The 21,724-nt window shown below is 45.3% G+C and overlaps 1 protein-coding gene across 7 annotated transcripts in view; it reads right to left on the bottom strand.

Moving 5' to 3' along the window:
* Nucleotides 1-21,724, bottom strand: part of LOC110988459 (uncharacterized) — a 56,623-nt gene that overhangs the window by 3,743 nt on the left and 31,156 nt on the right. For 6 of the 7 annotated variants that reach the window (XM_087143924.1, XM_022251959.2, XM_087143926.1 and 3 more), the window contains 24 exons: nt 17,688-21,024; nt 15,531-16,461; nt 14,945-15,138; nt 14,099-14,217; nt 13,416-13,540; nt 13,052-13,290; nt 12,673-12,769; nt 11,869-12,122; nt 11,290-11,450; nt 10,600-10,768; nt 10,058-10,204; nt 9,034-9,281; nt 8,335-8,517; nt 7,769-7,937; nt 7,173-7,388; nt 6,841-6,949; nt 6,536-6,700; nt 5,861-6,147; nt 4,603-4,812; nt 3,892-4,139; nt 2,880-3,066; nt 1,930-2,136; nt 1,037-1,261; nt 266-466 (listed from right to left, as the gene is read on the bottom strand). In XM_087143924.1, coding sequence (XP_087000050.1) covers nt 266-466; nt 1,037-1,261; nt 1,930-2,136; nt 2,880-3,066; nt 3,892-4,139; nt 4,603-4,812; nt 5,861-6,147; nt 6,536-6,700; nt 6,841-6,949; nt 7,173-7,388; nt 7,769-7,937; nt 8,335-8,517; nt 9,034-9,281; nt 10,058-10,204; nt 10,600-10,768; nt 11,290-11,450; nt 11,869-12,122; nt 12,673-12,769; nt 13,052-13,290; nt 13,416-13,540; nt 14,099-14,217; nt 14,945-15,138; nt 15,531-16,461; nt 17,688-21,024 — 8,428 coding nt within the window. The remainder of the gene's footprint in view (nt 1-265; nt 467-1,036; nt 1,262-1,929; nt 2,137-2,879; nt 3,067-3,891; nt 4,140-4,602; nt 4,813-5,860; nt 6,148-6,535; nt 6,701-6,840; nt 6,950-7,172; nt 7,389-7,768; nt 7,938-8,334; nt 8,518-9,033; nt 9,282-10,057; nt 10,205-10,599; nt 10,769-11,289; nt 11,451-11,868; nt 12,123-12,672; nt 12,770-13,051; nt 13,291-13,415; nt 13,541-14,098; nt 14,218-14,944; nt 15,139-15,530; nt 16,462-17,687; nt 21,025-21,724) is intronic. The other variant, XM_087143927.1, reaches the window with a different exon arrangement.

Raw genomic sequence — 21,724 nt, 5'->3', positions numbered from 1 at the left:
GCTTCTCAACTTTCAGCACTTGAGAAGAATCATGACAATTCTTCTTTCTCCATAGTCGGAATAGTTGAGCACTGGCGACACATCTGCATGTAGGTATGCTACACAAACTGACCTCATGTCAGAGTTCATCGAGAAAGAATTTTCTGTGATAACACGTATCAAGGTGTGGAAAATTCTAATTCCCTTCCAACAGTAAACAAAATTGAGGTTAAACCAAAGTCCGTGATGAAGTCATGAGTTTGTAAAAAAAAAGCCAGAACCCCACCTGCGAAGCCCGATAGGCAGCTGCACTGGTATCCCTTGCTGTTTGCAGCGTCATCCAGGCATGTAGCTCCATTGACGCAAGCGTTGTTGAGATTGCATGGACTGTCGTCCTGGCACTGGGATAACCCTTGACCTTCCTGAGGTCGGTCCAGAGGTTGGGGCTGGTCATTGACCTCCAACCGCCGAATGCAACCTGAGAAACCTGAAATGAAGGATATTCTTGTCAGCCTAAGAGACTGTTTTAGGGCCCTTCTCTAATTTCGCCATGACTCTTTTTGTACAGTCACTTGTAAAAAATAATTGTAAAAAGAACCGCTTGAGTTCAGCTCAGCAAATCTTTGGTATGCAGATAGTTTTGACATTTCCCTTCATCAGTTAAAGTTGATATCCAAAACACTGATACACAACTAACACACAAAATCAAGAAGTTGAATTCGTAACCTATTTACTATAGAGGCTTTGCATGGTAGCCATTTTACAGGGCAGTTATTTTGTTCAAAAGTGTAGGCAAAAAGGGGGCTTAGCAGTGGAACAAAAGAACTGCTCATGCAAAGCCTCTATAGTACAAATACTTTGACCATTCCCAGTGAGCAAAACCAGAGTTCAAATTCCTTGATTGCCAGTTTAGTAAAGCCACGTCCAATAACTCGGCTGTGGCTAGCAGAAGCACACTCTTCTATGTGAAATGACAGCAGCAGTAAGGCATAGGCTTCCCACTGGCCCATATATGATATCTAGCCATAGGCAATAATGCAGACACGGCCGAACTTACCTCCGGTTATGCGAGCACGGCTGGGTATGACCACTCCCTGACCATACCCTCCGACGTAGGTCATGGCCCCTGTGCTGAGACCCACACTCTGGCCCTGCGACTGGCCCGTGGATGTGACCAGCTGATTGTCCAGGGTCAGCTGACCATTGACCGACTCACGGACAGCGTAGATCTCGTGCCACTGACCGACGGTGACAGGGCTGCTGCTAATGATGTTGGCTTGGCCTATAAATATAAAATACAGTGTCAATAGTAGGAATGGACTGCCGGAGTGTTACAATCATCAAACCTAACCCAGTCCAACAACTTGAAATGAAAGGTGCTACTTTGAGAGTTATGGGTTAATATTTACAAAAGAGCACGACAGAAATCCAAGAGGATTTATCGACTTTTCCATCAACTCAATTTCAGTATTCATTGTGTCAACTTGGTGATGTATCAACATGAAATACAAAACCAATGTCCTCTCTAATGCACATGAAAAGGGAAAAATATCTCAGAGACTCCTTTCATGGAGACAAAGTCACCAGAAGGAACTGGCACATCCTCCAACATTTAGCAGTGATGACCTCTGAAACAGCTGGAGACTTGAGACTAGATGAATCGTGACTGTCTCATGGGGACTTCCATGGACGTGACAGACTCAACTAGGACACTACCAGTTACTATTAGTAAGAGAGTTTGGTATTCAGACAGTGAACGCTCAAAATGAAGCGCACTCTAGGTCATTCTAGGACATCAGTGCAGAGCCCTATCACTGCAGCCGTGTACCGACTCAAGCACACAGAACATGTTGGAATAGGTGAGACACCAGGTACTCTGTACCTGAATGATCTTGTCTTCTGGGAAATACCAAACCGACTCGTTTTGAATCAGTCAATTTATTTTCCTACCTGAGCCAAGATCGAACGTAAAGTGTACGTAATTCCCCACCAGTCCGATCCCAATGTAATCGTTACTGTCGGCGTTCCAGAACAGGACCCCGTTGCCGGTCGCAGGTTTGAACTCCATCCGGATGCGGGTGGAGGCAGAGGGGATGAGAACGAAGGAGAAGGCCAGGTAGGAGGGAGGAGAGAAGGACGGGATGGTGACGTTAGCGGCTGTGAGGCGAGATAAAGAAAATTGTTACAATGACAAACCATATACAAAAATTGTGGCTGAGGCTGAAAATAATGTGCATGTCTATAGGAGCTACTAGCTAGTGGCTGTAGACAATTTCCCATAGATGTGTGTGAGCTCCAAGCCATAGCCAGTTGAGTTGGACACGAGCTAAAGATCAAATCTACTTTGACAAAGGTTAGGTTGGTGAGCTCCCGACACAAACAGACCTTAGCAAAATGCCAGCAGTATCATTTAATGCTTATCCAAACTTCTACACCCCCTTTCTTCCCTCAGTTCTTAAGAATTTTACAAAATACCCCAATACCACGGAAATTTTAGATGCTTCACCTTTTCCAGTTATTCATGTGCCAAGTTAACAGATTTATTCTTTTGTTTGACTCATAACAGTCAATACATTTTAAACAAGTAAGAACGGAAGTTTTACTCTATGTATAAAGCAAGTGCCAAGACCTTACAAAATTGTGCATTTGGTGCTATGACACCAATGTTCCCTAAAACAAAAGCAATGAATTTCATGTTTACCCCTGGAAACATGATACAATGCTACAGAATAAAACTGTAAATGTCAGTATAGCGTGATGGTTAGTCGGGCAGACAAATCAAGGTCAGCTGCTGTGACCCCGTGTGTCAACATAAAAAATTGCAAAACATCATAGGCCACACTGACTACACCTCAGTTCTGAGCACATGAAAATCCACCTAAGTCAAAGTTTGGTCTGACCTGTTCCGCACATCGGTCCGCTCCATCCGACCATACAACTGCACTGGAACGTGCTATCGTCCACCACCACGCACCGTCCACCCTGCTGGCAGGGAGTGGGAACACAGGGACTGTTGGCACACTGACTGATGTCAACGCCACCAATGGCTGTCTGCCACAGGATGGGCGTGGCACTGGTCCCACCCACCTGCAGATGAATAAAACCCCGGGCAGAAAAAAAAAAAGTGACCCTCTCATCTGAAGTGAGTCTTAAATATTTAACAAACAACATCCCGTCTCATTCTAAAGCTAACTGACTAAGCATCAGTGATCAACCATGAACAAGTGAAGTTCGATAACTCAAATCCAATTCACGCAAGTCAATAGTGGTTGGCTTAGAGAAGCCAATAATTATAAAGCAGCTTACCAAGGTTTGTCAAACTGCTTAGCCATGCTAAGCTATATTTGATAAATAACATTCATTGTCATGTTGCTGTGCCAATGGTATAAAACAAAATCAGAAAATGACAACAAAAACAATATTTTCATTTCCTCACATCAGAGTGTGGCTGAACCACTGAAGAAAGCTGTGTCAGCAGGAGACGAAAACCCCAACGTTGAACATATTCCCAAAGGAAACCAAGCCCACAGCATATTGATCAACTGATTAATTATCAAACATTGCTGATATTGACTATTAAAGCATAAGTGATCAACTGATTAATTATCAAACATTGCTGATATTGACTAAGCATAAGTGATCAACTGATTAATTATCAAACATTGCTGATATTGACTAAGCATAAGTGATCAACTGATTAATTATCAAACATTGCTGATATTGACTATTAAAGCATAAGTGATCAACTGATTAATTATCAACCACTGCTGATACTGACAAGCTAATGCCACAGACATCACAGCATGAACGTGATTGCTCACAAAAGAGATTGTTCAAACTTTGGTACCAACACACAGGCACGAGTTATGTTGCAAGCCAACCATTGACAGACCAAAGATCCTGGGTTCTGACCTGCAGGTCTTGTATGCACCCTTGGAATCCCGTGAAGAAACCTGCGTCCGTGTGCAACAGGCCGTAGTCCGGAGCACCGCCAATGTACAGTGGACCGGTGAGGGTCAGCCCCGTCAGACCACTGCCCTGGTAGGTGGCCGCTTGGTCGTCCACGTACAGGTCGGCCGAGTGACCGTTGCGCTGCAGGGAGACAGTGTGCCATTGATCTAGAGCAACGGACTGACTACCGAGGATGGCAGTGCTGACGCCTGTGGAATGTGGAGAAAAATTAAATGCGCCAGTTAGGTATCTCAATAGCACATGCTCACAAGGCATCCGAGAATCTAAATGCATATGCATGAAGTAAGCCTTATCAGCATGTGGCCATACATTGATTTACATGAACTTAACACGCTCTGAACAGAGCTGTTTATGGAGAGAGTTGCGACATGAGTGTTTCAATTATTGGAACCAAAATTGGAACCAAAATGATGGACTTTGCATCAGTGCACAAGGAAAATTAGCACACAATAGCTGTATGCTGTATGGAACACACAATGAGCAGCCATTTTGGTTCCAAGATCTTAAGTTAGTGCCACTCTTTATATATGTAGCTCTGGTGCATTGTCATGAGCGCTGCTCTCAAATGACCTTGGAAAGAGTTCCACCAGGAAATGGACAAATGCTTTGCCTCCAGAAATTTGTGTGCCGATTAACCATGAAAATACTCACCCAGGTTGTATCTGAGTTGCACCACACCTCCCAGCATGCCAAGGGCCAGGAAGTCTCCAGTGGGCTGGCTCTCACCCATGTAGATCAAGAGACCGTCGTTGGCCAACGGGCGGAACGTCAGACTGATGCTCGTCTGCTGGCTGGCTGCTATCACGGGGTCAAATGTCAGGTGGGAGGAGCCATTGAAACTGGGACTCAGGTTGACAAGATCTGGTGTGGACGGGAGAATAAACAACACAAACTCAGACGGGCTGAGAAGTTTCAATGTGCCTCTGGAAAGAGTTGATATTTTACCTAAATCATAATCTTTCTGCTACCACATCATGAGTTTTAACCACTTGCTGTCGGGGGACCCGTTTTCGAGCACGTAGGCTTCATACATGGAGCCGGGGAACCCGAAATGGAACAAAGGGAACAGGCCCTTGTAACAAAAGACCGTACTCGGAACAAAAGACCAGGCTGCTGGGCATTACCGACATTTTTCACTCTCAATAGTGGAGATAATCCAGCCTTGTTTTGAAACAGTATACCACAGTTTGGGACATTTAGAGCGAGCGGATTACCACCGGGACAAAAGTGCTCCACCACCACAGCGATGAGCCACACAGCACCGCTGCACGCTGTCCCCCATTGAAAAGAGGTCAGCAGCGCACTGTGCCAGGTTCGTGAACAGAAGAAAGTTATATAACACTGCACAATCTGGGCTCTTTTTACAAGGCTGCAGGCCTGGCTGAAATTCTCGGGCGTCAATAGATTTTGTGTGTCAGACTAGAGTGGCCACCAGACAGTAATTCACGTGAGTGTAAACGTCCATTAATTGAAATGATTAATTTTCAAAGAATTTTGAAAACTGGAAATCTTGGAAAAGTCCTGATTATGTGCACTGCATTTTTCAAATCACCTGGAAGTGGTTAATGTAAAGAGAGTTTCTCCAATTCCATATATATGTACTTACGCCAATTGGTACCTATTATTTGAAAGGTTAGTTTATTTACTTTTAATTATTAAGTTTAATTTTTTCTCTTTCCAAACTTTGCCTGTTTTCAGTAAATTGGTTTTCGAGAGGCCACAAAGTAATTTTTGCAGTTATTTCCTTGTGCTTTATGCTTACTTTTATAAATTTCTTATTTTCTTATTTTGTGATAAATATGCTCCTTTTTTTCTAAACAATGTCCAAATGAAGACCAGCTTCTACCCACCGAAGTTTTTGAGAAATAAGGAATAAATCTCTCGAGTCTGTCAACCACAAAACACCTACCTTGTTCCTCCCTGCAAAACTCCCCAGTCTGGTTGAACAAGCACTGGCAGCGGAAACCATTGCCCGCCACGGCCAGGCAGCTGGAGCCCTCGGCACACTGGGTGTTCTGGTAGCAGCCGTCATGGGACAGCTCACAGTGGACACCGTGGAAACCGGCGGGGCAGCGGCAGGCATAGGAACCTGGAGCAGGGAGGCACTGAGCCCCATTCAAGCAGGGTAGAGCCTCACAGAGGTCCTCATCACACTGTGCCACATCGGCTCCACTCAGGGCTTCCGATTGGTTGAAACTTGAAGCAGCAAAAGAAGAGAATGTAACATTCAAATGAAAAGGATGAAAATTATAAAAGTAAATTTAACAATGGCTTTTCCACGGAAGATGAGTCCATTATTTAAACTTACACCATCCAGATGAACAAAATATTTTCACTTAAGTAGGTAATTTAAAGCCTAATGATTATCACCTCTCTGCCCCAAAGGTATCAACAATGTTTACCAGCGTGATCCCTTAGATGTTCTGGCAATATAAGATTCATCTTGTTAGGTCACATTTCTTGCTTTGAAGAATTATCATAACATCATATAAACTTACTGTTAAAAGACAACAGCCACATTCCTGCCTACACTATCTGTATTTCAGATCAATCCGTTTCAAATAGGACAAGAAAGACACTATACCTGTAAGAAAATCCTTGTATAGAGAGAGACAGGATACACCCTGTGAACCCTACACTGACCCCTGACCTTAACATTGCAGGGGTCAGGTCATCCATTCCTCCAACAAACACCTCAGGTAGCACATTGAGTGATGACAGGAGACCGCTTGATGTACCGGTCACAGGACTATGAATTGATAACACAGAGACAAAGATACACAAATATTACTCCAAACAGGCATGTCTATTGAGGAAAGACGTCAAGTCATCCTAAACCTTGAGACAAAGACAAATAAGACAAAGAAATGTATTGGGAACAGGACCCACCTTTGGCCAGTGATGGTCATCTGGCTGGACTTTCCATTCCTCTGAATGGTCACAGTGACCCAGGTGTTGAGAGTCACTGGACTGCTGACCAGTCTCGCCGTGTCTATGCCTAAAGGAGCAAGGTGACGGTATTCCATTAAACTGGATAGTCAACCCATACCTTCCAACAAACCCAGCTAAACCCTCCCAAAGATCAGCCCACACAGCCAACGATTCCCCAAATAAAACTAGTCTAACCCATCTAACAAAACTCACCTAGGTCATCCTAACTCATCCCCAACAACTCAACTTAATCCCAACAACCCAAACCAACCAACCCCAGACTAACTCACCAAGGTTGTACTCAAACTCCAAGCGGCCACCGGTGAGTGACAGTGAGAAGAAGTCCCCCATGATGTTAGCCTGGGTTCCATACAATAAGAGACCATCTAGTTCCTCAGCCCTGAACTCCATGTTGATTGACAGGCTATCAATGACAGGTTGGCTGGCTGGTAGCGCATACTTGATGTAGGACATGTTGCCAAATTGTGGAATGTTAAAGCGTACAGCTAAATAAAGACCAAAATAAAACTTTGTTATTGACAAAAACAGTCTGAAATCTTTTCGTTTTGAAATACACAGAACCCCAATTTATACAGTCCACAGCTTTACTTGTAAAGTGAGCGACTTAGATCCAAGAGCCAGTATGTCAGTTTGCATGCTTCTTGAAACGTACATCTTTCCAAGCAATCAGTCAAACGCATTGAAGTCAACAGGTCTATTTTTTAACAGAAGTCCAAATTTCACATGCCAGGGACTCTATTTCTTAAGTCTCAAGGTGCAGGATGCAACAACAGGAGGGGAGAAGCAGAACGTCTAAGTTACAAAATAAACAATGCGCACTGGAATCCTTTTGGGGGATAGTTTCAAGCGATTTGCTCAATCTCACCAGTTTCACAGGCTGGTCCGGCGTATCCCAGGGGACATCTGCACACTGTGCCACCTTGCTGCACAACACAGGTTCCACCGTGTTGGCATGCGCTGTTGTGGCATACCGGTACCTGGCAGTCCTTACCGGTGAAACCAACAACACAGCTGCAAGTATAGTCACTCCCCCCCTGAAAACAATGACAACAAAGATGCCTCTATAAACTCCTAGAAGACTGCATGTGTTTCATCCAAAGAGCAAGAGGTACATTTGTCTGGCAATCTGGATAAAAAAGCTGTTGCATGTTGCTGAATATAACTTCTCCGTACAGAGCAAGATAATCATTGTTTTGCTTTTTATAATCTAGTTTTTGTTTTCTGTCATGCCTTTATGGTTTTAATTAGATTTTTAAATTGGAAAGGTAACATCCTGTTTCAATTCATGTCAGTTCGTAACATTGTCCAACCAGATGTCCAAAATAAAAGTTTAATTAATATTTAATGACGTATCTTACACAGCTGTCATTATAAAGTCCCTGCCGCTGTCCTTGTATTTGTTATTTATATCAATGTTTTCAATATCCTTACCAGCTCGGTACAATTCCCCCTGCCATTGCAATCAATGCTGTCACACATGGCAATGAAGCAGTTGTCGACGTTTGCCGATTCCACGAAAGCACCTGTCAGATCAACAGGAGCAGATCCCAGCTGTAGATCCCGCACACAGCCATTGAGATTCCTGGCTGTGATGACAGGAGGTGGGGCAATTTCCTGGGAAAAAAATTCAACAAAAGTGCAACTCCAGTTGGCGTAGAAAACAAAGGCAGCTCTATCAGAGGAACTGTGGTGGAATTTTTCTGGTGTTCCAGGTTCAAATCCCAATAGAATCACCTATTAACTTGGCTTCTGTGCTTAAACAATCTCATGGCCAAATCATGAAACGAGACCAATTCGGCTAGTCAAGTTTAAAAACCACACACAAACAAAAAAAAGGACTTCAAAATCTGCCATGCAGGTCACTGCATTGATCATGGTAATCAATGTACAATCAGATTTACTTCTCTCAAATTCCTCTGCTCTGAAAATGGGGCTAATTTTCTTGAACCTCAAATGGGGAAAATACTGCTTGATGATTTTTGTGATGAAGCAGGTCTAAGCCGGGAACCAGTCTGAAGTAATGCACACTGCAGGACGTTTTAGTCGGTAATTTCGATTCTAAAGTAAATATTCTCTTTGCTTTAACCTAAAACTAGGAAATGGCAAAGGAGATAATTAGCAGCAACCTACAAGAGGGACACCACCGATGAATACACGGCTGGAGCCAGTGAAGAGAGTTCCAGAGAAGGGGATGGCAGATGCATCGGTCCCGTCAACGACCAACTGCAGAGTACCAGCGAGCTGTCGCACCTCAATCACATGGAATGAATTGTCAGCATATGTGGCCTGAAGGCTGGTAACTGCAGGCTGGGAACCAGTTATGTCCTGAACACTCAGTGTCACTCGGCCACCGGCAAAAATGACAGCAATGTAGCCAACTGAAGGAGGATAAACAAAAACCCAGAAACTTTGATATTCATCTGATTTTAGTTTGAAATGGATTTCAACCTTTTTCTAATGGGTTCTGACTACACAATACAGAGGGCGCCATCAGCTGCATTGTGTCCAACCATAAAGATCATAGTTAAGCTAGAGGTGTCAGGCCTATTCTACTACGCCAAGTTTACGAGATCACACATGCACGTAGGCATCCGCGAGGTTCCAAGTTGTTCATGCGTAATGGTACAATTTTACATGCCCCGCGTCACCTCTAGTTCAACCCACAAGAACCAGGTATGGCATATTACACAGGTACTCAGTCATTGCCCATCCAGGTCACACCCCGTGTGCAAAAGGCATGTAGCACATGTGACCAATTTTCAGCTGAATGTGCACAAACAGAGTTTTACATTTTGAGCCCATTACTCAACCAAGCTTAGTCCCAGTACAGAATTGTGAAAAAACAGGAATTTTTAGACGTGTAGAACATAGAGGGATATATCTACACCCTGGACACACAATGACTGTCCAAAGGAGGTTTTTCACATGACGTAATATGACAGGCAAAGACATTTCAGGAAGTTTACCGTGTTCGTGGAGGCACACGCATTTTTGAATTTGTGTATAATTTCTATCGGCAATTTCATGTACGCAAGAATGTTGAGAATGTTATAGGAGAGTAAATTGAACACTTGACCGTCAAAAATCATGTGACAGTGATCAAGTCAGTATCAAGCCCAAGTGATCAAATTTGTCAAATGTATTATCAACCTACCTCCTTCAAACATGGGCACTGCGTAGAGCACCATGCCGTCAGCACTCGCCGATCTAGCTGACACTGCTAATGTCAAAGGGCTGCTAAATGTGTGATTGTACTGAATGTGGCTGGACAGTCCGAACGATGGCACAGTGATGGATGTGCCTGGGAAATGAAAAAGAACCATAGCTATATTGGTTTCTCTTTTTTATAAACTCATCTGGCATTTCAATAATTGTATTATTTGAGGCCAGTGGGTTCCCTTGTAGTTACAAAATGAACAACAATTACTTGACAATTGCAAATTGAACCAAAACACCAGGAAAAAGCAGGTTTTTAGATGGTGGCTATTTACAACATTTGCAATTTTTCAAAATTATCCCTTCACAGATTTTCGCATTCACAGAAACAATTATACAATCTCACTCGTTAATGTGGATTTCATTTTCACTAAAAAACATTCAAATAAATTTTTTTAATGAATCGAAGGTTAAGTAGAATTTATTGACATTTTACAATCGCAGTCACGTTAAAAAAAAAAGAGAGACAAGAATTCTTACTCTCAGCACACAGATCCCCGGTGGTGCCAAATGGACACAGACACACATACTCAGTGAAAGAGACAGGATGACAGGGTGCCCCTGCCCCACACTGAACAGTGTCACAGATGCTGCTCTCACATCTCATTCCGTAGTAAGGTGACGGGCAGGTGCAGCTGAACCCATTCACCTGTACATCAAAATATGTATATGATCTATATGTCAGGATGAATATTAGAAACAAGGATTGAAGATGGATAGTCAAGTTCAGCTCCCTGAGGTGTTGGAAGTTGACAGACTGGTTCCCGCGGCATGCTTTAACATACCTCAGATATATTCTTTTGCCAACATTTCATTACAAAGAGTACATTTTCTGCATCAGACGCAAAATTTTGCTTATCTCACATCCTAAGTTGTAAATACCATGTGTTTGGACAACAACTCAACGTCTTGGTATGAATCCCAATTTTTCACATGTACGCATAGTTGAGCGTCACAATACCACTGAGGAAAAAGCAATGTGTTTCTTACTAATCCTGCAATACATTACCCTATCATAGTCTCAGTACAGGCACTTACCACCGAGGACAATTGGCCAAGGACAAGGAAACATCTTTTGTTCCCTTTGTTGTACTGTCCTCTATGGTAAAGTAAATAATGTACAATTACCTGAACCGCATCAATGGTTTCCTGTGTTGTGTCCGGACTTACCATGTCCGTGCATAGTCCACTGTGCAGGCAGGGCATATTGGCGCACTCGTCAATGTTGGCGCCACACAGGATACCGCTGAATCCGTTGGCACATGTGCAGGTGAACCCTACGACGGATGACACATCGTTGGCACACGTTGCACCGTTCTGGCATGGATTGCCTTCGGGCAAGAAATAAAACAACTCCACATTTAGCATCCAACATTTTTGCACTGGAGGTTCCTCAAATCAATCATGGAAAACACTCTCACAGTACAATGAACCGATATCACGTTATGTAAGCATGCACGGTCCATGCAGTGACAGTGACCAGCCTAAAAAGTCACGAATCCAGAAAACTACCATAGGTGCAGCGTTTTAGTTCAATTTCAGACACACCTGTGTATCGCCGATACAAAAATTTACAGAAAGTCCCACATCATATCACTCTAGTTTTGACAATGTTTATAAGACATTATTTTGTTTCACATGACAGATTTTCAGTTCAGAAGATTTGAACATTCTTGAATAGTCCGTTATCTATTCCACAAACTGAATCCCAAGCTCTTTGCCATCACATATCCCTCCTTTAATACCTACCCCTGCAATAATCGCAGAGGAACGATCCTGCAACATTCAGACAGGTCACATTGGTCGGGCAGGGCGAAGCAGCACAGAAGTCACGGCTCTCACAGTTGGCCCCGACATAGTTGATTGGACAGGCACAGGTGTAGGCCGTTCCATAGGAGGGATTGGGAGTGTTCTGGCAGACCGCTCCATTCAGACACGGGGAGTTGGCACAATTGTCCCTGTTTTCACAGTGGGTTCCACTGTATCCTACAGTGCATTCGCAACTACAGAGGGGTGAAGAAAAAATGACCAATGACGTTCAACACCCCTTTTCTCAAAATTAACTCTTCCAAACTTTTCTTTGACAACAATTTGATACATATGGCCTCAACAACACACAAACAATCCATTAGTCAATTATGATGCAAAAAACAAAGGATCAAGTTCCCAGTTTATCAATGAGCTCAGCAAGATTGATCCTCACTTGCAATAAGATCAGTTTTCTTGTCTGATATTAGTCTTTGCTTTCCTGTACTTTAAGTCTCCTTTGGAAAAACTTGAACCCAAATGAAAATACAAAAAATACTTTTCATGGAAACAAAGGCACCAAACCAGCTCATGAAAAGCAAGGTTTTTATGGAGGGTGATGTTACTTCATATTTCCTTTTAGTTTATAATTCCATTTTGTTTGTATTACTGAAACTAGGATTCCTGAAGAATGCCAATACCGAGGTCAATGCTCAAACAAGTGGAACTCTGCTCGTGAGTACACATAATTCAGAGGCAAGACCTTCCTCTGCATAACCTTTGAATAACTGAAGAACTCAGACTTACGTGTATCCATTAATCCCGTCAACACACATGGCTCCGTTCTGACAACTATTGTTCAGGCATTCATTGATATTGATTTCACATCGCTCACCCACAAATCCTGTCAAAACCAATTATAACACAATAAGAACTGAGCACATGTGACAGGTAGTAAAACAAACCATTTTTGGCAAATACTATCACAAAATGATTTCTCCTAGTCACTGAATGAACAAGATCAAATCATCAGTTTCACCACGAGGTGACGTATCATGGATAGTTGCCACACCACGAAGTGACGTATCACGTGCGCAAAGTCTATGGGCGGTACGTCACTTCGTGGTGAACCCGACGAAATTTAGAATGCCTTTTCATCTTTTACATCATCATTCAAACAACTCACCAGGTACGCAGAAGCATGAGAACGAGCCGTCGCTGTTTGGCATACACTGAGCGCCATTCTGGCAGGGCTGGCTAACACAGGCTGGACCGACCATCTCACAGGTAACCCCTGTGAACCCTACCCGGCAGTCGCAGGTGAAGGCGGTGCTGGTGGAGCGGCATGTCGCGCCATTACGACATGGCCGCGAGGTGCAGGGGTCGACAACTTCGCACCGGCTGCCAGTGAAGCCCGGGGAACACCTGAAAGTGAACAAGCCAATTGTACGGACGTTAGCAACTCAGGTAACCTTCTTGCAAGAGGTGGCCACATATCTGTGGTTTGAAAAACAAACTGTGAAAGCTTTCTTTGAACTCTGTTTTTTTACCTGCATTGGAAGTTTCCCCTGCTGTCTTCAATGCAGTCTCCATTGATACATGGATCAGGGTCACATCCCTGTACGGCCTCATTGCAGATTGCCCCACTAAATCCACTCTTGCAGTCACAGTAAACCTGGTGGAGAAATACAATTTTATCACGGTGTGGCCACCATGGTCTTTCACAAAGGAGTCACGCAGAATATGAAGGAACGAAATGCAATCGACAGGTTTTGCTCCTACATTGACGTTTATTCATGGCACTGTATACTCAGTGCTTGTGTGAGAGCTTGTGAAAAACTTCACAAGCTTATTCAGGTGGGACTTGAACCCATGACCTCCTGCTTTCTAGTGCAGATGTCTTAACCACTTGACCACTGAGCCTGCCAGGGTTGGCTGGCCGGACTGAGTCAGGTGTAGCAGTGGGTACCACAAACTAAATCAAGATGTAATTTGCACCAGGGAGATATTTATTTCAATTATGGGTTTTGCCCTTACACCAACATACAGCAGTACCTGCGCCTATGTCCAACTCAGACCGGCCAGCAAAGTGATGTTAGGAACCCAGTATAGTCAGGTACCATCCGTTTTAACACATTACAATGAATAAGGTAGATTCATGGAACAAGATGAAAATGGTGTCCATGTGAAACCTCTGTTGCGAAAATTTTTTCAAATCATTGCCTGTCCTTACTTGTCCATCCTGGTTCCAACATATTCCACCATTTTCACAAGGATTGTCCGGGAAGCACACCCCAGGAGTCAGTTGGCACCACAGACCAGTGAATCCCTCTGGACAGAAACAGAAAGGACCTGGAATACAAAGCCAAACGATGGCAGGGTTGGCATAAGTTAGGGTGCACTAGCGTGACATACACGGTGTGGAACTCGGCGAAAAGTCCACATAATGTAGGATTACAAGACACTGTGTGGACACGCACATGTCCACACAGTGTTTTCCCCACTCTGAAAAATGGCTTCAGCGTCATTTGGGGGTCAGGGTTATTGGTGGCAAGGGAGCAGAACTGCTCAAGAAATCACCATCAAAAATTGAGCTCGAAGTAGTAATGACGGTGGCACACTGTCCAAAAGTTTTCTTGACCACAGAACAAAGAATGTCTGCATTTTATGTGCAACAAGCACGTGTGTACACATTGCCCTTCACTGCATTTATAAGTGTTGCACTGGTTGAGCACATGGCCCACATTCCAACCCAGCTTTCTTTGCTTTATGGCTGAATAACCCTTAGCCATGAAGCAATGATATGCCCGTTGATCCTCTCTGAATATACAAGCATCGTGTCATTCATGCATAACAACATCAGTGGTACAGAAAACAAAACACCAGAGGGCCTCTGTAAACATAATATGCACATTTTGGTAAAATTTAGATTTGTGTGACCACAGAATCAGATCTGATGTCTGATTTTTTTGGAGGGTTTAACCTAGAGTGGCATTTCCCTCACTGTGGCTAAGATTCCTAAGAATCCTAAGATTTCACTTCCAAATGAAGAGTGACGGCGTGAAGTGTGTAGCCCTACCAATGAAATCCTCGAAGCATGTGCCTCCATTCCAGCAGACGTCCGGTCCGCAGGTTGTAACCTCGTCCTGGCACCTATCCCCAATGAATCCACCCTGGCACTGGCAACGATAAAAGTCAGCCTGGGCCACCTCGCACAAGCCGTTGTTGAGGCAGGGTCGACTGGCGCAGGGATTACCCACTGGAGTCTCGCATCTAAGGCAGGGCACGACATTTGATGGCAAAAGAAAAAAAAAGGAAATATTTTTTAGAAAAGTTTACTTGTAATCAGTCTTCTGACATTTAAATCAGGTCAGTGAAAGTACACGGGTTACTTCACACATAACAAAGTGCATTAAATATAAGCCTGGTTAGTCATAACCCAAGGAAGTCAGGATTTACGAGTCAATTACCTGTCCATCACAATTCACTTCTCAAGTATAAACAAAGACACGGTCAATGAAACAGGAAGGCCTTTATCACAGTTCATTTTGAGGAGCCTGTGAGTTGGCTAATAAGACTGGATGGACTCATGATTGACTTGTCTTGAATTCTAGCAACTCGTTTTATAATTGTTCCTCATAAATGAATCACACGGATCAACTCACCGGTCACCAACAAAGTTGGCAGGGCACTGACAGGCAAAGCCATTTCCTGCATTTGAGCAGTTCCCGCCGTTCAGACAGGGGCTGCTGTCGCAGGGGAGGGGCGGAGCTACAGTGGATTCACAGTTCATCCCGCTGAAGCCCTCGCTACACTGACAGGTGTAGCCGGAGCCTGAATCCTCGCATCGACCATTGACACAAGGGTTGCTACTACAGGGCGTTGGTGGGGGGTTTTGGCAGTTATCTCCGCTGTAGCCGCCCACACAGCTGCAGGTATACGCATTATTTCCATCCACGCAGACGCCATTATTGAGGCAAGGGTTGCTGATGCAGGGTCCCAGTGGGGGGATTTGGCATTTATCTCCGCTGTAGCCGCCCACGCACTGACAGGTGTATGTGTTGTTTCCGTCCACGCACACGCCGTTATTGAAACAAGGGTTACTTACGCAAGGGGAGGGTGGCGGAATGTCACAGTTGACCCCTCGGTAGCCATTGAAGCACTGGCAGACGTAGGCACTGCCCTGCTCAGAACACTCCCCGTTCAGGCAGGGGTTGCTGGCACAGGGAATAGGAGGGGGGATCTCACAGTTCACTCCGGTGTAGCCCGTCGGGCAGTTGCATTGGTACGCATTCAGCAGGTTGACACACTGGCCGTTCTGGCAAGGATTGCTGGAGCAAGGCATCAGCAGAGCCGTGTCACAGTTGTTGCCCGTGTAGCCAGCCTCGCAGACGCACCGGTACCCATTCGCCAGGTTGGAGCATTGGCCGTTCTGGCAAGGATTGCTGGAGCACGGAAGCAGCAGGATCACATCGCAGTTGTCACCAGTGTAGCCGGCGTCGCAGACACACCGGTAGGCATTTTCCATGTTGAAACACTGGCCATTTTGACACGGATTGCTAGAGCAGGGCTGAATGAGCGACTCACAAGTCTGACCTGGTTTCCAATTCACACAAAAAATGGGAACACTCAACTACCACACACTGAAACAATGAGCAAGAGCACAGGTCTGTTTATCAAGAAGGGGTGACAACTTAACAGTAGCTTGAGTCTTTCATTTCTAAAATCCTCTTTTCACTACCAGGAAATCAAGGAGAGAAGACCACCTAGGCTACTGATGATTAATCTATAACCAATTAAATAACTGAGGCCCTTGTGAGTTTTGGAAAAGTAAAGAGATTATCGATATTAGTATGCAGTGTGTAGGATTCATGCAAATAATTAATACATTCAAAAGCTAACACTCATTGTCACGCAAGATGTTTTTCTGCAGGCTAGAGAAATTAAAATTTCCTCTAAAAATATCAACGTTGTGAATAAACAGTTTTATTTCATGATCAAACTCTCCCTTTATCCTATCTTCATAAAGTTACAAACTAACAAACTGCAGAGCAAGGAAGACCAAGGTAAGCTGCAAGTTAAACCCTTTAATGCCTGGTTTCCATATGGTTGTTTGTAATGCAGACGGAACACAAGACGTGAAGACGCAGACATGAACAGAGGAGATGGTGCATGACACCATTCCAGCGAAAAATTGAAACAAAATGGCGTCCAAAACTCTGTGATTTTCTGTGGAAAATGCACTTTTAGTTTGACTGTACCGCCTCATGATGCCAAACCTCAACTCCAGTTTCATGCATTTCACTGACAGTCAGCTATTTAGTTGATTACTGGGGTGTAATATTTAAGCATTAAGGAGAAAATGGGCAAAGCGAGAGGGACATTGTAACATGCCAGTCATGTCAGTAGGTGTGTTTATATGGGGATACCGTGGCTACTCGACGCAGATAGTTGGCAAAGTTGAGTCTTGATTGTATTGCTCTCTGTGTTTCTTACATGAATATGGAAACCAGGCTAATTCACTAGACTGCCCGGACTGTTACTGAACCACACACATTCCTTGGCAGTGTTGGGCAGTATCAATGATTAAAGGGTGCATGTATCAACAACATGGACCTTTCATAAAGCAGCCAGGCACAGAAGTGTGCTAAGCAATAAAAATAATCTGCTAACCTAAAACAGGTCACCTACTGAAAAGTCATCAAACATACAAGGCTATTAATTAAACTGGTACACGGCATACACTCTAAGCAGAAACATTTTTGCTCTCATGAGAGTGGGCAAAGGGTAAGACAGCACAACATGTAACACATTCAACACACCTGTATACCCATCAGAACAGATACACACGAAAGCACCAGACTGGTTCATGCATTGGCCGTTATTGGAGCAGGGGTTGGAGCTGCAGGGCGAGGGCGGCGGGATCGTCGTTTCGCAGTTCTGGCCGGTGAAATTGTCGTTGCACACACACGTGTAGGAATTGCCAGAGTTCACACAATGGCCATTAGGGCAGGGGCTGGAATCGCAGGGCTGGGGAGGGCGAATGGTACTCTCGCAGTTCTGGCCTGTGTAGTTGTCGTTGCAGATGCAAAGATAGGTATCGGCGTTATCAAAACACCGGCCATTTGTGCAAGGATTTGATTCACACGGTAGCGGAGGCCGGATGGGGCTCTCACAATTCTGGCCTGTAAAATTCTCATTACAGACGCACAGGTAAGCGTCTGCATTGTCGAAGCACCGGCCATTAATGCACGGACTGGAGTCACATGGCAGAGGGGGCCGAATGGTTGTCTCGCAGTTTTGACCAGTGAAGTCGGCATCACAAAGGCAAGTGTATGAATCACCGTCATTCCTACACTGGCCAGAAACACAAGGACTAGAGTCACAAGGGAGGAGTGGCGGTATAGTGCTCTCACAGTTTTGGCCAGTAAAGTTCTGGTCACACTGGCAGATGTACGATTGACCACTAGTCATGCACTGGCCGGCAAAGCAAGGACTCGAGTCACAAGGTGAGGGTGGGGGGACAGTGGTTTCACAGTTCTGGCCGGTGAAGTTGCTGCCACAGATGCAGGTGTATGTATCACCGTTGTTCATACACTGGCCAGCAACACAGGGATTCGAGTCACAGGGTAGGGGCGGCGGGATGGTAGTCTCACAATTCTGGCCGGTAAAATTTTGGTTACACACACAGGTATATGAATCACCGTTGTCCATACACTGGCCAGCCACACAGGGATTTGAGTCGCAGGGTAGGGGTGGCGGGATAGTACTCTCACAGTTTGGGCCGGTAAAGTTGCCGTCGCAGACGCATGTGTAAGAATCGCCCTCGTTTAAACACTGGCCACGGACACATGGATTTGAGTCGCACGGTAACGGTGGGGGAATTGTTGTTTCACAATTTTGGCCTGTGAAGTTCTGGTCACAGCGGCATATGTAGGAGTCCCCATTATTTAAGCACTGGCCAGCCACACAGGGATTTGAGTCACAGGGTAGGGGCGGCCGGATAATACTCTCACAATTCTGGCCGGTAAAATTTTGGTTACACACACAGGTATATGAATCACCGTTGTCCGTACACTGGCCAGCAACACAGGGATTTGAGTCACAGGGTAGGGGCGGCGGGATGGTAGTCTCACAATTCTGGCCGGTAAAATTTTGGTTACACACACAGGTATATGAATCACCGTTATCCATACACTGGCCAGCCACACAGGGATTTGAGTCACAGGGTAGGGGCGGCGGGATAGTACTCTCACAATTCTGGCCGGTAAAATTTTGGTTACACACACAGGTATATGAATCACCGTTGTCCATACACTGGCCAGCCACACAGGGATTTGAGTCACAGGGTAGGGGTGGCGGGATAGTACTTTCACAGTTCTGGCCGGTAAAGTTGCCGTCACAGACGCAAGAGTAAGAGTCACCCTCATTTGAACACTGGCCACGGACACATGGATTTGAGTCACATGGTAACGGTGGGGGAATCGTTGTTTCACAATTTTGGCCGGTAAAGCTTTCACTGCAATTACAGGTGTAAGAATTGACACCATTAACACACTGTCCATTAATGCAAGGATTTGAATCACAAGGCGTCGGTGGTGGCACTGTGCTTTGGCAGTTTGGGCCTGTGAAACCCCCGTCACAGATGCACACGTACGTATTGGCGTCATCAAAACAACGGCCATTAATGCAAGGGTTCGACGCACAGGGAAAGGGCGGCAAAACGGTACTGTCGCAGTTTTGGCCGGTGAAGTTTTCATCACAATTACAAACGTATGAATCGCCATTATCGACACATTGGCCAGAAAGGCAAGGATTGGAACTGCACGGTAGCAGGGGAGGGATAGTGGTCTCGCAGTTTTGGCCAGTGAAGTTTTCATCACAGACGCAAGAAAACGTGTCGGCGTTATTGACACACTGGCCATTAGAGCAGGGATTTGAAGCACAGGGCAGGGGCGGGGCAACTGTGCTCTCACAATTCTGGCCGGTGAAATTACTGCCACAAACACAAACGTACGAATCGTTGGTGTTTGTGCACTGACCATTAAAGCATGGGTTGGAGTCGCAGGGCAGGGGTGTGGGGACGGTGCTTTCACAGTTCTGGCCTGTAAAGCTATCACTACAGACGCATGAATACGAATCGGCCTGGTTCATGCATCGGCCGCCGTTAGAGCAAGGATTAGAATCACACGGCAGGGGCGGTGGCAGAGTGCTTTCACAATTCTGACCTGTAAAGCCGCCCTCGCAGAGGCAGGCAAATGTGTCCCCGACGTTCTGGCACTGGCCGTTCAGACAGGGACTCGAGTCGCAGGGCTGCGGCGGTGGGACTGTGCTCTCGCAGAACTGGCCCGTGATGCCATCTGGGCAGTAGCACCGGTAGCTGTCGCCCATGTTGACACAGGTTCCCTGGATGCAGGGCTGCACGTCACAGGGCAGGACCCGACGCTCACAGTTCACGCCGGTGAAACTGCTCGGGCAGGTGCACAAATAGGAGAGCCCCTGATTTTGGCAGGTGCCGTTATTGAGACATGGAGTGCTGTCGCACGGACGTACTTCTGTCTCACATCTGCTTCCTCTGTAATTTGGCAGGCAGAGGCACTGGTATGCGACATCATTTTCAACACGGCACAGACCCCCATTCAGGCATGGATTGCTATCGCACGGAGTGATTCGTGTTTCACAGTTAAGGCCTGTGTACATCACTCCACAGTTACAGGTATACTGGTCGCCAGCGTACGAGCACTGCCCTCCATTGATGCAAGGTCGACTGTCACACGGCGTAACTTGGACGTCGCAGTTCAGCCCAGTCCAGCCAGGTTCACACACGCACTGGTATCCAGTGCCAATGATTTGGCAGGCGCCATTCACGCAGGGATCTGGCGTGCAGGGGATGTCGTTCTCGCAGCGGGTACCAGTGAAGCCCGTCTGGCAGACGCAGCGATAGCCCTGCTGCAGGTCTATGCACTGGCCGTTGTTGGAGCAAGGGGGAATGCTGGACGCTATGCAGGCATCAATCTCAATCTCGCACATGTCGCCGCTGTAACCGTCCACGCAGAAGCACTGCCGTTGCCCCGGCAACAAGGGCGGGCAGTTTGGAACACCAATCTGGCAACAGTAGCTGTTGTGCTTGCAAGGGTTTGGATTGCATACATCTTGGTACTACAGGAAAGGAAGAAACCATGAACAAATACAGCATCACGGTCAAGTCAGAGCATGATGAAAATGAAAGGCGTAAATTCTATCACTAACTTGAACAGCCTTAATTCTTGTGTTGAAGCTGCACCAGAAAGGCTTAGGTGTGGAGAGCTGTACTGACATACAAGTCTATGGAGGTCTATGGGAGTGAACTCATGGACCAGCTTATGACTTCAGCATGTTACTGTTGACAACAGCCCAAAATAAGCCTTTTGCAAGTTAACTTTGAATAAAATTTGGTACACTAGGTTCTTTAAATTCACGTGAACATAACAATTTGACTTCTCCATACTAAAGACACTGTTGCTATACCTTGTGATTTGGGGCAAGTTTTTGCTTAGTTACGTAAGAGACGCCTAGTACAAACACACTGTTTTCAATGGAGAAGAAGGGCACAAAGGAACCAGTCCATTCCAGAGATGGTGGTCGCTATGCAAAAGCTTGGCTCAAATCACAAGGTTTAGCAACAGTGTCTTTAGTCTGGGGAATTCAAATTATGTTCATGTGCAAATCAGGAAACTCAGTGTACCAGATTTTATTCAAATTTAACTCACAAAAGGCTTATTTTCAGACATAGGCCGTGTCCAAAATGGGCTTCCAGAGCTACGGCTAGGTCTATTGTCTATGCGTCTCCACGCATTTCTAATGGAGTGAAGACCTAGAC

Source organism: Acanthaster planci, linkage group LG12 (assembly GCF_054643075.1).
Source record: "Acanthaster planci isolate LZ-2023a linkage group LG12, COTS_SCS, whole genome shotgun sequence".
Taxonomy (NCBI): domain Eukaryota; kingdom Metazoa; phylum Echinodermata; class Asteroidea; order Valvatida; family Acanthasteridae; genus Acanthaster; species Acanthaster planci.
The sequence above is the reverse complement of the archived record's forward strand: the minus strand, read 5'-3'. Positions and strand labels throughout refer to the sequence as shown.